The sequence below is a fragment of the Gadus chalcogrammus genome, chromosome 7, assembly GCF_026213295.1.
Source record: "Gadus chalcogrammus isolate NIFS_2021 chromosome 7, NIFS_Gcha_1.0, whole genome shotgun sequence".
In the NCBI taxonomy this organism is placed as follows: Eukaryota; Metazoa; Chordata; class Actinopteri; order Gadiformes; family Gadidae; genus Gadus; species Gadus chalcogrammus.
Window position 1 is genome coordinate 6,715,581 of NC_079418.1, and position 16,370 is coordinate 6,731,950.

The following is a 16,370-nucleotide window of genomic DNA, read 5'->3' on the forward strand; positions in this document are numbered from 1 at the left end:
ATTTGAATTCAGTGCAATAGCAAGTCACTAAATGACAACATAACCAAAACACCAGACATCAGTTAAATCCTTTAGATTTTAATGTTTTTTACCCAACTTTAACAGGAGCGTACATCATTTAGACGAGTCAGGTCAAGGGCAGTCGTCCGGAACATTTATTTTCTTATGGGGACGTTCATTTTTTGACTTTCGTGTTTTTAATACGAAAGCGCGTCAAATATCACAGTTCACAAAATAGAAAGAACAGAAACACTCCGAAGTAAAACTGACGGAGAAGAAAATGCATGCAGTTCAACATTTAAAATAAAAAAGACTCAACTAATAATTAAATTAATAACTCGTCACTTCACGGACCAATAAATTTCCACTGCACACAAAAAAACTCAACATGGGGCCGTTACAGGGAGTCCTCTACTCCCATTCTTCTTCATCGGCCGCAGCACTGGGAGCCGCACTGGACTGGTCTGAGCCGCCAGACTGGAAGCCTCCGGTCTGTGGAAACATTCAGGGCGTTTAGCAGATGCTTTAATACAAAGAGATTTACAATAAGTCCATTAGTCAGAAGAAAGAGAAACAACAATAATATATCTGTCGGTACAGTAAGGATTTTCATAGAACCAAGGACGTACAGCATACATAAGTGTGTACATTAAGTGCTAGGATGTACAAACAAAAATACATTAAGTGTGTAAGAGGAGTGTGATTTTAGGAGAGTAATGAAGGGGCGATGTAGGGGTGAGACTATGCAGAGAAACAATTAGCACTCTATGAACGAATTACCTTTCTGGAGTCCGTGGAGGCAAACACGCGTCCCACAGGGTTGAAGCCGCTCGTACCGTGGGCCCCCAGCGCAGACTGCTCCAGCCAAGACGGCACCTCCTGCTGGGCCTGAACACAGTAAAACAAAGGGTCGCTCCCTTCTAGCAGAGGGGAACGTCTCCTCTGTACACTTGGGAGGGGCGGGAATCTCCCAGGTAATACAGAAATCGACGTTGCAAGAGCTTAGTGTCGCAAAGAGTTCAGGGTATAAATGGACTGCATTAATAGAGTGCTCTTCCAACCAGTGGCCACTCAAAGGGCTTTACAATATGGCCTAAATGTCACCCAATCATACACACATTGACACATCGACGGTGGAGTCGATCCCTCACAGCCAGCTCGTCCGGAGCAGTCAGGGTGAGGCTTCTCACTCAGGGACACCTCGACACTCAACTAGGAGAAGTCGGGGGGATTGAACTAGCAACCTACCGGTTACAAGTCAACCCGCTCTACCTCCTGAAGTACTACTACTCAGGAAGAAGGCGTTTAAATCGTCCCCAAACGGATGATCAGTTGGTGGCGTTACGGCGTAACAGCCCTTGTAACCCCGTTGCCCTAACGTTTCACTCACACTACAGAGAATCTTGACCAACGAGCGGGCCAGCTGGTTGTCCTGCTCCGGGTCGTAGAAGGAGACGGCCTGGCCCGTGTTCCCGCAGCGGCCAGTGCGGCCGATGCGGTGGACGTAGTCGTCTATGTTGTTGGGGAGGTCGAAGTTCACCACGTGCTGAACGTCCTTGATGTCCAGGCCTCGGGCGGCGACGGAGGTGGCCACCAGGACGGGACACTTCCCCGAGCGAAAGTCCCCCAGGGCCTGCTCACGCTCGCGCTGCTCCCGGTCCCTGTGAAGGAAGGAACAGAACGGATGACTGACCGCGATTAGAGACCAGTGGTGTGTTCCAATATCCATACTATATGTACTCACTGCACTTAGTTTTCAAGTACGTAGGACGTTCCAATTAAGATCCGTGCAAAAATTAAGTGTACTGAAAGGACCCGAATGGTGTACTCAAAACGGTCAAACTGCAAAGTGTGGATCAATGTACAATTTTCGTACCCAACGGAAGCCGCCTTAGTTATGTAGCGGAAGAGGCGGAGCCAGGCTGAGCCAAAGTCGGCGCATTTCCACAGTTTGCATTAATGGAGTCATTTTGTAGTTTTATAGATAAAGCGGGATGTTTATTGCGGGGACGAGCCGCGGCGGCAATCGCAAACTTTATTTCCGGTTAGTACACCACAGAGTATTCGATTTGGAACAACAGTGACATTTGAAAATCTGCGCACTAAGTGCGGATAGTGTACCACGTTTAAGTGAACTCATGGAAGTATGGATCTCGGAACACAGCACAGGAGAATGTAGGATGAACCTCAATTAGAGAACATTAAATTACTCCCGGAGGAACGGAGGACTGAGCGCCATCAGAGAACCACGGTCTTTTTTCAGGTAGGCTACACTATTGCATGAAAATCCCAGCCGAAATGATACCACTTAAATGATATTCAATATCTTCCTTAAAGTACTACTACCGTATTTTCCGGACTATACGTCGCTCCCGAGTATTAGTCGCATCAGTCAAAAAATGCTCCATGACGAGGAAAAAAACATATATACATCGCATCGGTGTATAAGACGCATTTATTTTTAAACATTTAAACAAGAACGTTTAGTCTGGAGAGACTGAATAAAATTGCAATAGCAATATAGGTGTGTCGGTCCCACTCGTAGTTCTGAGAGTATACCGAATTCAGTGACACCGGGATTCCACCGGACGCGTATGCGCCGCGGTCCTAAACCTGAGCGCGCGATCGGGAGGTGGAAGTTGCGCTTTGGATGCCTTCACAAGTCCAGCGGAGGGCTCCAGTTTTCGCCGGCCAAGTCATGCGCTGTGATATGTGTGACAGCTATGTTGCACAACATTGCAGCTAAGGCTGGGGTAGCTTTGGTTGAACCGGAGGACATTGAGGACGATGACGACGAGAATATAATTTATTCGGTGGTGCAGTAGGCTTGCAGCGTTCAGTTGTAGGCCTAATGAATGACGGTGCCATCTTGCGGCCGAAGATTATGTACGCACAATTTTGGCATATAAATCGCTTCGAAATATAAGTCGCAGGGTAAGCCAAACTACAAAAAACCCGCGACTTATAGTCCGGAAAATACGGTAGTCTATTTCGGGTCTGTGCAGTCAGATCAGGCTTAAAGACCGGGCAGCTCGAGTTTGTTAAGAAGCAGGGGATTCTAGCCTATATTTTAATGTAACTGTTTAAGAAAGGGATTGAGCATTGGATTAGATGGCCGCACATTAAAGAAACCGTAACTGATCAGCTTTTAAAACCCCAATGACAGAGTCCCTATATACACATGCAAGCCTGCCTGGGGCTCGTCCCCCATTCCTTATTGCAGTCAAACCTTTCCCAGCTAAGACCCAATAGCTTGGTAATGGCACTAACCCGTGGATGCTTGTGGTGGCGACGTTTTCCTGGCAGAGGAAGGAGGCGATGAAGTCGGCTTGTCTCTTGGTTTCAACAAACACCATCGTCCGCTCGGTTCCTGCAAATCAAAACCACCAGCAACGACATCTTGAGATCAATAAGTCGTACCACTCATCTTAAATTAAGGATCATTGACCAAAGAAGTGACCTGAAATTAGTTGTTTATATTTTTCCTACAGGCGTCACCGTTTGAAAATCGGCCTCTTCCTATGTTTAGGGGACATCACAAGTGGGAGTGTCCACCTGGATGTACAATGGATAGATCAGTCCAAGCGTACCGAAGCAAACGTTGCTCATCTGTCCGTCGTACGTCTAGGTGGACACACCCACTATAAGTCAATAAATCACCCCTTTAAACTCAGTCAAAATGGGTTGGCCCATTCTGGGACCAGTAGTCTTTACCGGTGTTCTTCAGGATTTCCAGGAGCTGATCCCTCTTTGAGAACTTGGTGACCTGGACCAGCTTCTGCTCAACGTCAGAACAGGCCCCGCCCACCACACCCACAGCTAGGAAGAGGTAGTCCTTCTTCAGGAAGTCTCCTGCCATCCTACTCAAGAGACACAAGTCTATCAGCTTCACCGACACAAGTCCAACCCACACAGGTCTATCAGCTTCACCTACACGTCCAACACACACCAGGCATGCAAACTGGTTCAGAGTGAAAAAGGTGAGTGATGCGTGAGCTGAGAATGATGCGCAAGCTGAGAAAAACACAGACCCACTAGGGGGTTCCAGGGTCATACTCCGGGGAGTTTTCTTTTACATTTTTTATTACTTTATTAGGGTTAGTCACAAGCATTTAGTTATTATGGGCAAGGGCAGCCCCAATAGGTACATGACTTATTACATAGTTAATACTCTCCAAGAAGAATATTAAGAATAAAAAGAGGTGGGAGAACAGGGCAATAGGAGCATGCCATATTTATTTTTCTTCTTGGCCTGCACCAGTGTCTCAATGGCCCGCTTTTGCTGTTTTGCAGCATGCTTCAGTCTTGCTTCGGCTATATCAAAACTATGCATCAACAAAACTGGACTCAACCACTGAGAAATTCTCTTTTGGCGCGTTTCCACCAGAGGGCTCGGTTCTTAAAGTTGAGGCACAGTTCGCGTTTCCGCCGCCAAAAGTGGGCGTGACATTAGGATAAAAACAAACAAACAGTAGCCGCGAGGTTATTATTATGGATAATGGACGTTAGCTTGGGCAAACAAGGAGGTGGAGCATTGACCTATTAAAGAAGACAATACTTTATTAAAGCATGCAATTGTGACTAGGGGTGTGCTAAATAATCGTCATGACGATGCATCGCGATTCTAATTTTCACGATCTACTGCATCGATTGTTGACGCCAAGAATCGATTATTAATTTTAAAAAAATGATTTTTTTTTTTTTTATATATAATTTTATAAAGCCTATTCACTTTTTGTGGCATCAGTTTGTCCTCTTATGTTTATGAAATGATATTGTTGTTATAATGGCAGCTACTTCCAAAAGGGGAAATGTTTGAATGTTTTCATTTCATTGGTTTAAAGGACCACTGAGGCCATGTAAACGGCACTGATTATCCTTATTTTGTTATTTTAAGTTTTATTTTAAGTTTTATGTGTCAATAAATACAGCTATGTATGAATTGAGTTGCTTTGAGTTATCAATTGAACACACTATCCAGATCATACACAGCCAGTCAGCCACTGGTAATGGCTTAATCTTTTTTTAAGTGTTGTTAAGTGAAAATTCGCAATGCATCGCAATAATTCAAGTATCGCGATGCATCGTGATAGAATCGCATCGTGGCATGTGAATCGTGATACAAATCGAATCGTGACTTCTTTGGCAATACCCACCCCTAATTGTGACGCAGAACAAAATAAAAATAAAATAAAGTGCTTGCATGATACTGAAGCCTACAGCGATCGTTAGTTAACTTTTGTGGTGGTGCCTCATCATTTGTTTACCCATGTGCCATGGCAACGGGATTGCACTCTCATTGGATGAATCGATGAGAACGTTTTCAATATAAGGTTGCGGGGAGATGAAGCTCTGTTCGTTTGCATATTTTATTTACGTAACCATTTTTGTTACATGTTCGTTATGTTTTTGGAATCAGTTATCGCCGTTCACCTTCGGGATGTTTACGTAGCTGCCGCGGCGATTGACATCCGGCCTACCGTAAGGGTACTGTTGGCGGTGGAAACGAGACGTCGGAACTGAGCTGGGCTATACCGCAGCCTCCCTACCGGTCTGAGGCGTACCGAACCACACGCTTGGCCGTTTCAGATTGCAGACGACTTTCCGCTCGCGCAGTCAGCTGGCCGCGCGGCTTCATGAAGAGATGCGTTTGACGAGCATGAAGCGACAGTTCCCCGACAGTTCCGCTTGTCGTGATGCCTGACATAATGCTGCGCCTTCTCTCTGCCCACTCACCTCTCCATTGAGAATGTATTAGCAGGCGCGACAAGGACTTCATGGCTGGCAATCAGATAACTTGGTGTTTTTACACTTCAGTCTGCACTGTGAATTTGAAGTAATGTTCAGTTTTTGAATTAAGATGCGGCAATTCCAATTTCTTGTTAAAAAAAAAATTCTATCCGATTCATCGAAAAGATAATCAACAGATTAATCGATTATTAAAATAATCGTTAGTTGCAGCCCTAGCGGAAAGGTGACTAGTTTGCATGCCTGACACACACACACAAACACCCAGGTCCATCCCGGCTCCCCGTACCTCTGGATGTCCTCTGGGTAGGTGGCGCTGAACATCAGGGTCTGGCGCTCCTCTTTCGAGGGCATACCCGGAGAGCCCACCAGGCGACGCATCTCTGGCTCGAAGCCCATGTCCAGCATGCGGTCGGCCTCGTCCATCACCAGGTAGCGCAGCTTGGTCAGACCCACCTGGGGACGACAACCAATGGGTCAGGGGAGGGCATCACAGGGTACCTCAAGATACATGGCCTCGATACTGATGATATCAAGATAGTGATGATCAATAAATTGTAAGAATCCTATAACGATACATCTCTAACAATGAATACTAAATCAATGAAAAGTTTTGAGTCCTGGCTTTTCGGTCTTTATTCATGGTCCAAACTAAGTTTTTCAGTTACTAGTCTTTGGGTCAATTTTCACAATCTCATAGGGTACATTTATTTGTCCTTACGATTTTGCTACTGGAGGAGATTCACACGAGAAAGACAGTAGTACTAAAGCAGTAAGCATCTAATTCAAAAGCAGAAAAGATTAGAGTAGTAGCATCGTTATAATCTCAACACCAATCCGTCGTCAAGCCAGCAGGCAAGATTTAGGGCTTATCTCAAGAGTAATTTGTTAGAAAGGCCTAAGCTGTTCGTCAGCGCTAAGTGAGTGAAACAGCATCTGATAAGATCTGCTCTAGACTCCGCCGCCTCCGCTGTTCGAGACCAGTTAAGTTCAGACCACGTCCGGCTCAGTTCTGACTAATCAGGGAATCTCTTCCTCAAACGGTTGATAAGACTGGATCACATCAAAAGACTACATTCGAATGAAATGCAATTCTTAAAAGGGTGAGAAGCATGGGGAGGGAGGAAGACGGGGACAGAGATGGGGACAGACAGAAAGATTGACATAGACCGAGAAATGGACGGAAAGATTCTCCCCAAGTTCCACTCCTCGCTGATCTCTTGACAATCCTATCTTACCAACAACACTGTTGCCATGGTCACACCATCAACACCGCTGGACGGATTTCGAGCAAGTCCGAACACACCTCTGTGAACAAGATGACGACTCACCTTCCCTCTCCCGATCATGTCCATCAGCCTCCCTGGGGTGCCACAGAGCACGTTGCAGCCCCTCAAAAGGTCTCTGATCTGATGCCCCGTGCTGATCCCTCCGTACAACACCACTGGACGCACGCAGGTCCTACAGGGAGGAGGGCAGACAAGAACATCTGAAAACCACATCTACCAACGCTTCTTTAATCAGTCACTCATCAAGCTCTGACATTCAGCTACATGAATATGCCTTCAACACATTAAGCACCAGATTTATACACATCTAGATTGCCAGGGCGGCACTTGCACTTATTTTAAGTCGCTTTGGAGAAAAGCATCTGCCTTTTATGTCATTATGTCACAAACTTCCATGCTGCATTCTGAACAAACCCTACACCCAAGGAAAAACAGAAAGAATAAAACGCAAGTAATGTTAGGTATTGCATTAGTAACAGTTTTTTAGTCATGGTTTTGTAATTAAATCGTTAAGTTCTGTCATTATGGACACCAACTCCCATGATGCAATCCGATAAACAATCCCTTCACCAGAGGACAAACATGCAATAAACTAATCTTGCCACGGACCCATGAGCAAACTTGCGGGCCTCCAGGAAGATCTGGTTGATGAGCTCGCGGGTGGGGGCCACGATGATGGCCTCGGGCTCCTGTTGCTCACTGAAGGAGCTGGCCGCCACACCGTCCGCCATCAGCTTCTGGAGGATGGGCAGCAGGAAGGCCGCCTGGGGAGAGGAGAGCAGTGGAGACAGTGAGGGGAGTCCGGGAGGAGAGACTAGGTGGGGGGATGGATGGGCAGCAGGAAAGCCGTCTGGGGGAGAGGAGGCCAGGTGAGAGTGAGAGGGGAGACCAGGAGTTGGCGAGGAGAGAGTGAGAAGAGACCACTAGGAGAGTGAGGCTACCAGGTGAGACTTGGAGAGACCATGAGGAGACACATCTCGTCAGATAGACGTTTGCTGATGAAGAGGTTGCAGTTTAATTAATGCCTTATATTTGTGGAGCGTTTTTCTCGATACTCAAAATTACGAATGTTACATTCAAAGCATGCCAATTGAAGACAAATGAGTTGTAATGTTCTTGTAAAAGAACGTAACAATTGCCTGCCTTGTACAGTAACACATGTTGGATGATTTCAGTAGCTCTTCAAATTTTAAAAGCCATTTTATTTGTTAACACCTTTTTAAAAATAGATTAAAAAAAACGTTAAAGATTGTATCTCCCTTGTAATGTAATACGATATATGTCCGACGTTTTCAGTAGACTAGGCGCAGATGATTTGTTTACACTACTACACACTAGTAGTGCGTGTAGTGTGTAGTAGTGTAAATGGTCCTGGTCTTGCCGGGGTATCTTACAGTCTTTCCGGAGCCGGTTTGGGCGCAGGCCATGATGTCCCGGCCAGCGGCGATGATGGGGATGCCGTGCTTCTGCACCGGGGTGGGCTTCACGTAGCCCGACTTGGCCACGTTCCTCTCCAAAGACTCACACAGGCATGCCTCCTTGAACGTCTGGATCGAGGAGAGACACGATAATATTAATAATAGACGCTTTACAAAACAGCTGTCTGCAGCAGCAGCTGACAGTTTTTGGTAGGACTAGACGGATACTGAGTTGAAGGGTTTTTTATAACCCAACGACAGTGAAGGTACACTTTTAAATAGGCCTACAGTCCAGTGTTAACCTATTTATGCCTAAAACGCCTGCTAAAAACGCCTGCTAAAATCCTATGCTATTCTAGGAAAAAGAACCTCATTTCCTGAGGTTTTTCTGAGAAAATAGTAAGAATTGTCAACGTCTACATAAACCTTAATATCTAAGCCTCTGGAGCACCTAGAAACATGAAATAAAAAGCATTTTAAAGGTAAGAACTACAGGTTTTATTAAAACATGCTCCCTGAGCACAACCATAACAGCAACATTTTAAAAACATTCTCAAAACAAGATTAAGAAGAAAAAACAGTATAAATCAATGATATAAAATACAACAAATAACATTTTAACCAAAGCATGGTAAAGGCACACCCCTGACCTGCAGATCCAGCAACAACTTCACGCTGGTGTAAAAGTTGTCCATGTAAACACAAGTTTGACCCAAAATACGGTTTAGCCAGGTCTGACACAATTCGGTAAGCCAGGCCTGTCTCGGTCTTGCCTGCAATGGCCCCTGTGTAAACTTGAAAATTGTTTATGTAGCCTGTATTGCTCTCTGCCATGACCCACACCTTTATCCCCCACTTCACCGGCTTCATGGGGAGGTACTGCCGGAAGGCAAGGCGTCCCTTGTATTTTACCATGGACTCATCCACGCTCACAAACCCATTGACCTCATAGAGGGCCTGGAACTGATGCAAGAGGAGGTCCATGAACCGCTGGATCTTCCACAGATTATCGGATTTATCCAAGGGTCCAAGTTATCTTCTAGATGGAGATATCTGAAAATGCATATATAACAAAGAATTTGAGCCTGACATTTATTTCCATCATTGTGTTTATTTGTATTATGTTATTTATAGTATTTATATTCATAATTGTATTACTATTTATTAATTATTCCATTATTGTATTTATAACTAACATCATTGTATTTATTCAATATCAACCATCATCACCATTAGTAATTGCTATAGCACCACTATCATTACTGGCCATTCCGTTTTCTAAGAGAAGAGAATGGAACTCGGAAGAGAGCACAAGAAAAGAAAACATAAATATTTACCTCCAGATCATGTCGAAACGGTCCCTTGACATTTGTTTGGTAGAGCCACTTAGTTTGCCTCCAGTAATCGCGGCGTGCTGGTAGCTTTAAAATTCCAAAGCAAAGACACAGCCCGAGGAATGTTTTCATTTCTGTTTTCGGGACCGGGGTCCACTTGAGGTCGCGGGGGTCTGAGCTCGTACCTGTTGCGCGTACCGATTCGTTGGAATCCGATCCAGTGGATCAACCGGCACAAAATCATTCTCGTCCTCATTCTCATACTCAAATCCCTTGAATTCTATGACAATATCACTGCCATCGCTATCAAAATCCTCCATGTTCATTGCTACTTCTCGGTCGCCAGCTAGACGCGTCGCTAAAAACAAACATAGAATATCGCGTGGCTATATGATTGATTGACGTGATTTTCAGCCAACCAAAGTTCGTTTTGGTGGTCTCCTGATCTTTACCAAAGCCTTAAGACCCACCCCATGTGTATTTTTAACCAACCAGAGTGAGTTATATGCTGCATTCGTCATGAAAACAGCACTTGTACAAAATGCTGCGCTACGCAGCAACCGGCAGGAAAGCCTATGTTGCGCTACGCAGCAACCGGCAGGAGGGGCTATGCTGCGCTACGCAGCATCCGGCGCCAATGGGTTAAGGACCAAAATACAAGCTGTGGTCGCTCACACTAAAGCTCGCTGTGGGCATGCATGAACCAACCTGTCGGTGGCTGGCTTTAAACAGTGAAGCGCCTACGAGTGACGCATCGCGTGTCTCAACGAATCGATGACCAAATTCATTGCCAATGCTTTTAGTAATCGATTTGTTGTTGCAGCCCCAATTGATTCCTTTAGCTCTTGGTTTTAAGGCAATGTTGCTGTGGCCGTAAAGGATGTATCAGCGATGTTGGGTGACGTCACTTCTGTTGGTATTTGAAGCGAGATCCCAAACAAACTGAGCCCGCTCGCTCACCCCTCCCTTCCGTGTTTCCAGTAAAAACGATAATGAACGCAGTGCAAAACCCCACAACAGCCACCCCTTGTGGGTGATTGCTATCTTGTAGAGGCACAACTAATGTTGTTTTTGGCGGCCAGTTTTAATTTTAGTTTTAGTCTAGTCTTTGTCTCAAGCCGTCATTTTAGTTTTTATTAGTTTTAGTCACGTTCATACTCTTTTCAGTCTAGTCAAGTTTCAGTCGACTAAAAGTCTGAGCATTTTAGTCTTATTTTAGTCAGAAATATCCATCACTATTTTAGTCTAGTTTTAGTCAAAGCAGATTTGACTAAAGCAGTCACTTTTTTGTAATGCAATTCTATTTAACTCAGTCAATATAGGCCTTGTATAAGTAGGCTACCTAGTAGTTATTGACAAAACCAACATTTTATTTTTGCCGAACCCATTTCACAATTCAAACCAGATAATCGTATTATTATATTATTGTTACCTTATAGACTCAAGAATACATCTATTCCAGAAATGGAAGACACTGATATGAATTTACAACGTATTTATTTGACCAACCAAACCAACCGTCCACATAAGAACGGCGAATTCCGACACTGAAAACGATACTTTTCAAAAACGATCGCTGAGGTGGAAAATTATGAAAACGCTGGGTTCGCGTTGTCGTGTGGTCAGGGTAGACGGAGGCTTTCAGATACGATGGCGTTCGGTTGCCATGACACTGCCACAAGCTTGCGCTCATCTAAAAAAAATGGCAGGGGAAATGGAAATGATGATTTCTCTGTGCAATGTACCTTCAGTTACAAGTTGTACGTTTTTATATTTACCCGGATTAGTGTGGAAAGGGCCTTACGTTTTCATTAACGCTACCACCACAGCTGCGTCTTGTGAATCTAAATAATGCCGCGACGAGCGGGGATTCAGGAAGTAACGTAACCTGATGCAGCCCCAGAAATAAATAAAATAAACAATTTTTCTCGACTAGTTTTGGTCAACGAAAATGAAGACATTTTCGCAGAGCATTATTTTGAAAAACACATTTAGTCTAGTTTTTATTCGTCAACAATGTTGCATTATGCATTGAATTATAGTTATTGTCACATGATCAGCATTTACGTTGCGTCTCGTCTCAATTCAATTTTCTTTATTTCGCCATGTACACAGGTACTAGGAATTTTGAATGGTATTCTCCATGCAGGCTGGAGCATAACAAATAGAACATAGAACAGAACAAAGGGACAAGACAGAACAACCATCGTTTTCCTCACGTGATAAAGGGTCGTTGACGACGATATTTAGTCATAATTTTCGTTGACGAAAGCAACACTAGGCACAACCAATACATAAAAAGTAAAAAAGTGGATTAACAATGGCCCGGGCACATGAACTGAACTTTAATATATAAAATATTAACTACGTAGTGCTTATGCAAGTGCAAAATGTAAACATTGTAAAACCATATATTATGCTACATAAAATAATGTGTTCAAAACTAAAAGATCTGTGAGTGACTTTCACATCAAACTCCTTTGGCAGGGAGGCAACAATCTCAAATGTTTGTAGAGGTTTATTTCTGCTGTGTGATTGGCTGTTAGGTAAATCCATATCAGAACCTTTTTTTTTTTTTTTTTTTAATAATCGAGCATTTTGTATAATGCTTATCGTTGTAATCTACGCAAGTTTTATCGTGATTAATAATCGTATTCGAATTATTGCCCAGCCCCAGTTGGAATACTTTTTATTTTGGTTTTGGGTGGTTGGTAGTACCATTTGTTTTGTGTACGATCTCGGAGCATAGGCTGCCTACCGAGACGAGAGTTTTTGACGGCCTGCTTATGGGTCGGGCAGCTAGCAGATCGCGTGGAAAGATCAGATGAATGTGATCATTTATGTGTCGGCCTAGAATCGATGATACAACCTTTAAGCATTAATAGAGGGTGGGGGGGGCACACACTCACATAGATGGCCTGGGGGGGGTTGAGGCCGCTAACGTCCACCAGGATGTCGTCGTACTTGTTGAAGTTAATTCCCGACGCGTAGTGGGCGAAGATGGTGTCCTCGTCCTCGGCCAGCGGCGGGGGGACGTATGTCACCTTCGGTCCTCGGGAGGGAAGGAACACGGGGTAAGGGTTAGTGATCCACCCGACATATCGGCAGGCCGATATTTACTTTTCTTGGGTGTATCGGACGACTTTTTCTCCCGCTGTTTAATTTTACCATTTTCCCCAGCATGATTTACAGACAGTTCAATAATTGTTCATTTTTTTTAATTGAGATTTGTAACATTTGTCATTGTGTAATTTTTATGACGCAAATTAAGGGAGCAAAAGCAGTATTGGCTCCAAATATCGGTATCGGCCAACGCCTAAGGCTTATGAAAAATGAAAGAAAGAAAACGGTATCGGTCATAAAAAAATCCATATCATGATATGCAGTCGACTCACAGCAAAGTGGTGGAGCGCATCAACAAATATCAGGAGACTTACTTTCATCCCCTTCGGTTTCTCCGTCACCGGTAGAAACTGAAACAGAAACGTAGGAAGGGTTAGTGATTAAACGCTGAACTCAGAAGGTCTGAACTGGAACCGGGGGGGCTTAGAGCTGTACCCCCGAAGGAAGACAGGCATTGTTTAGCTCAACACGGATTACAAACTATAGCTGGAGCAGCAATTGATTGGCATGGTGTAGCATCTTATCCTATCTATCTTAGTTGTATACGGGGAATGGGTTAACCTAGTGATTCCTAGTTCTTGGTTCAATGAACATCTGGACTGTACCGACAGCAATATTTTGACAAATGTACTTATTGTAAGTCGCTTTGGATAAAGGCGTCTGTTTAACGCCCTGAATGTTATCGTAAATGCAGAAACACCTGTGGCAATCGAAGTGTAGATTTCGATCAAGACATGAGCTAGTCACCTTTAGAGAAGTTATCCTCGTCTTTTCCACGATAACCTAGTGATGAAAAGGGTTAGACAGGGATTTGAACTACAGCAGGTTCTCAGTCTGTTACAAAATCGTAGTCTAGGCACTTTACCTCCACCTCCTCCCCTTTCCTCTTGGGATCCACCTAACAAGAGACACAACTTGGTATTAATTGAGAAACATAATTAAATTGATGCTTACTATAATATGGGTAGAAAAAATAAAGATATATATATGAAAATCATATTCCATCATGTAAGCATCATAGTTTTGGGGGACTTTTTGTGGGGGAAGTTTTACATACATTGTTACATTTTGGGGAAAAAAATACTATACATAGAAAGGAAGATTGTTTTCTGGGAGGGCATTGGCTGTACCTCTGAAAGAGCCCTGCCCACCTCTTCTACCAGAGCCACCATCTTGATTTCCATCATCTTCAAAAAATAAATAAATTATGAAACACAAGTGTAGGCGAACTGTCTACACAAATCTGATAGTTAAATCAATCTAACATACCTCCAGAATCGCTCCTAAAGCCTCTGCCGCCCCCTGGTGGTTAAATCAAGTACTTATTAACATGTGTTCCATGGCACCAAAGCCATTAAATAACTCATGTTTAAGTAACAAGATCTGCAAAAAGACCCATCATCACCTCTTCCTCCTCTCCCTCTGAAACCTCCTCTTCCTCCACCGGAGCTTCCCTCCGTATCTAAGACAACCGAACCACCTAGTCAGTCACTGGGAGGCAATATCACACCGTAACACCAGCCCATGGATTAATAGTTTTAAACTCACCATTTCCGTTGTCGTCTCCACCTGTATGAGACAAAGACGTCTTTAAGTTTGTAGCTTGTTCACACAACCCCCCCCACCACATAATCGTCATTTAAACATAAAAACATATTTAATATTATAATCACCAGAAGAAAAACCTTTAAATCCTCCTCTTCCTCCACGACCTTTGGAGAAATAAGAATAGTATTAAACCTTTCAGCTTAAATAAAGTAAACTATAGATGATATCAAAATTAAAACTTACTTACCTCTTCCCCCAGAATCTCCCCCACCTCCAAAGAATCCTCGTTTATTGCCTGCTTGGAGCAATTATGAACTCATAATTATACTTTCCATTCACGTTTTGCAGTTTTAAATGCAAGAGATTATCTCACCATTGTTGTCTACTCCACCACCTCCTCCACTATTCCATGAGGACGTCCCGTTAGAGACTAGAGGAAATTATATTGCATCAATTAAAAAAAATACAGATAACCAAGCAGAACATCGACCACCAATTAATGACGGCGATTAACTTACCACCATTTGATGACAAACCTGACGTGGTGGTCTTAGTTTCCTGTGATCAAGAGACATTGACACTTATAAATAATGCGCCATTGCCAGTTCATTTAGAGACCAAATTCGATTGCAGATTATTACCTCTTCTTCCCACTCGTCACCCATTATCCACGGTGGAGTATTTCAGTATTTTCTAAAAGGATATTGACCAATAAAGTGTTGGTTAAGTCCAGGGGACAGAAACAGAAGCATTAACATTTGAACAAGTTCGCCATTACTGCCGCATGACACGCGCCCTGTAGGGGCCATTTACCCTGCGACTTTTCAAAGTTAATTATGCCAAGTTAATTAACCTTAAACACTTTCGCCAATAAGTCCAAAATATAAAGCTTCTTAATATATATAAAATTGACGGGGAAACACCGGACTACTAAAACATGTGTAAGCGATGGGCGAAAGGTTCGGCGTAAGCTAGCGGCGTGGGCCGCTAATGTGCCATGTGGCCTTAGCTAACGTCCAACTTCAGCTAGCGGCGAACACGTAACGTTGATCAGGTTAAATAGTGTAAAAGTTAGTTAAATAGACGACATAACCCTTAAATGCGTGTTCGCCCGGAATTTAAAGTCATATTTGCGAAAAGGTCGCCCACTTAGTCACCTTGAACCTGAACTCGAGGCTGCTAACGTTAGCTGGATTTAAATTTAACAATTAAAACTTCCAACTTCGCGTCATTTGTTTAATTACTTTTCGCTCATGATCCAGTAGTCATTAAAGTATAATAATTAAATTATTAAATAGCGTATTGTAACTTTACATGCAGGAACGGAGTTCTGGAGCTCGGCGAAGCACGTCCGTCTTCCGCGCACCTGTTGGTCAAGAGAGCGCGGGCAAGCACATCGTCGACGATATAGTATCAGGGGGCTGGCCGGCCCCTCGACCTGCGACAGGCTCGCACGGCTGTCAATCACCTGCTCGGATTGCATCCGCCAATCACGGACACTTCTAGGCATTCGTCGTCAAATGTTGTTCGCCGATAAAACCTTGTATCGTGTGTAATTTCCTTCGTGTATCTAGTTAAAAATCGGATAAACTTTTTGAAAAGTTCCGGGCATATATTTTAAGAGAATGCAGAATGATTTATTTTAGGCGTCAACATGGCTACACAAAAAGATGTACCGGTATTTTATGGCACATAATTTAAATAAATAAATTTCAATGGATTGTAATTGACCATATCCTACGTTAGGGAATTTAACACAAGCAAACCGTTGGTAGCCTTCCTAAGAAATACCAAGTAAGGTCATATCAATATATTAACTACCTTTTTTTTTTTTTTACATATTGAAAATAATATTTTGACCCAAGGTACCTGGCATGAAACACAAACACACAGAGATACAAACAGAAAAA

At 43.5% G+C, this 16,370-nt stretch overlaps 1 protein-coding gene across 6 annotated transcripts; it reads right to left on the reverse strand.

The window, feature by feature from the left end:
• Positions 1-44: 44 nt before the first annotated feature.
• On the reverse strand, positions 45-15,882 carry ddx4 (DEAD (Asp-Glu-Ala-Asp) box polypeptide 4). 6 transcript variants are annotated; one of them, XM_056595117.1, is made up of 23 exons: positions 15,775-15,882; positions 15,102-15,153; positions 14,979-15,018; positions 14,834-14,890; positions 14,708-14,758; positions 14,586-14,624; positions 14,461-14,481; positions 14,318-14,374; positions 14,182-14,214; positions 14,043-14,099; positions 13,778-13,810; positions 13,660-13,695; positions 13,227-13,262; positions 12,699-12,841; positions 8,432-8,584; positions 7,647-7,801; positions 7,080-7,209; positions 6,038-6,204; positions 3,715-3,860; positions 3,271-3,370; positions 1,391-1,661; positions 781-888; positions 45-492 (listed from the first exon to the last, which is right to left on the reverse strand). In XM_056595117.1, the coding sequence occupies exons 2-23, from the start codon at positions 15,123-15,125 to the stop codon at positions 412-414; spliced, it is 1,938 nt and encodes a 645-aa protein (XP_056451092.1). In that variant the 5' UTR covers positions 15,126-15,153; positions 15,775-15,882; the 3' UTR covers positions 45-411. The 6 variants fall into 6 exon arrangements, with proteins under 6 accessions (XP_056451092.1, XP_056451093.1, XP_056451094.1 ...); XM_056595118.1 differs by having other exon boundaries at positions 46-492; positions 14,708-14,755; XM_056595119.1 differs by lacking the exon at positions 14,043-14,099 and having other exon boundaries at positions 46-492.
• Positions 15,883-16,370: the final 488 nt, after the last annotated feature.

What these genes read in the sequence shown, in the direction of transcription:
- ddx4 (XM_056595117.1), bottom strand. Translation starts at nt 15,125, where the DNA reads ATGGGTGACGAGTGGGAAGAAGAG. An exon ending in GCCCGCAAGTTTGCTCATGG is followed by an intron (nt 7,210 to 7,646) that starts GTCCGTGGCAAG and finishes TCCTCCCTGTAG; the next exon opens with GACCTGCGTGCGTCCAGTGG. An exon ending in TACCCAGAGGACATCCAGAG is followed by an intron (nt 3,861 to 6,037) that starts GTACGGGGAGCC and finishes TCTCTTGAGTAG; the next exon opens with GATGGCAGGAGACTTCCTGA.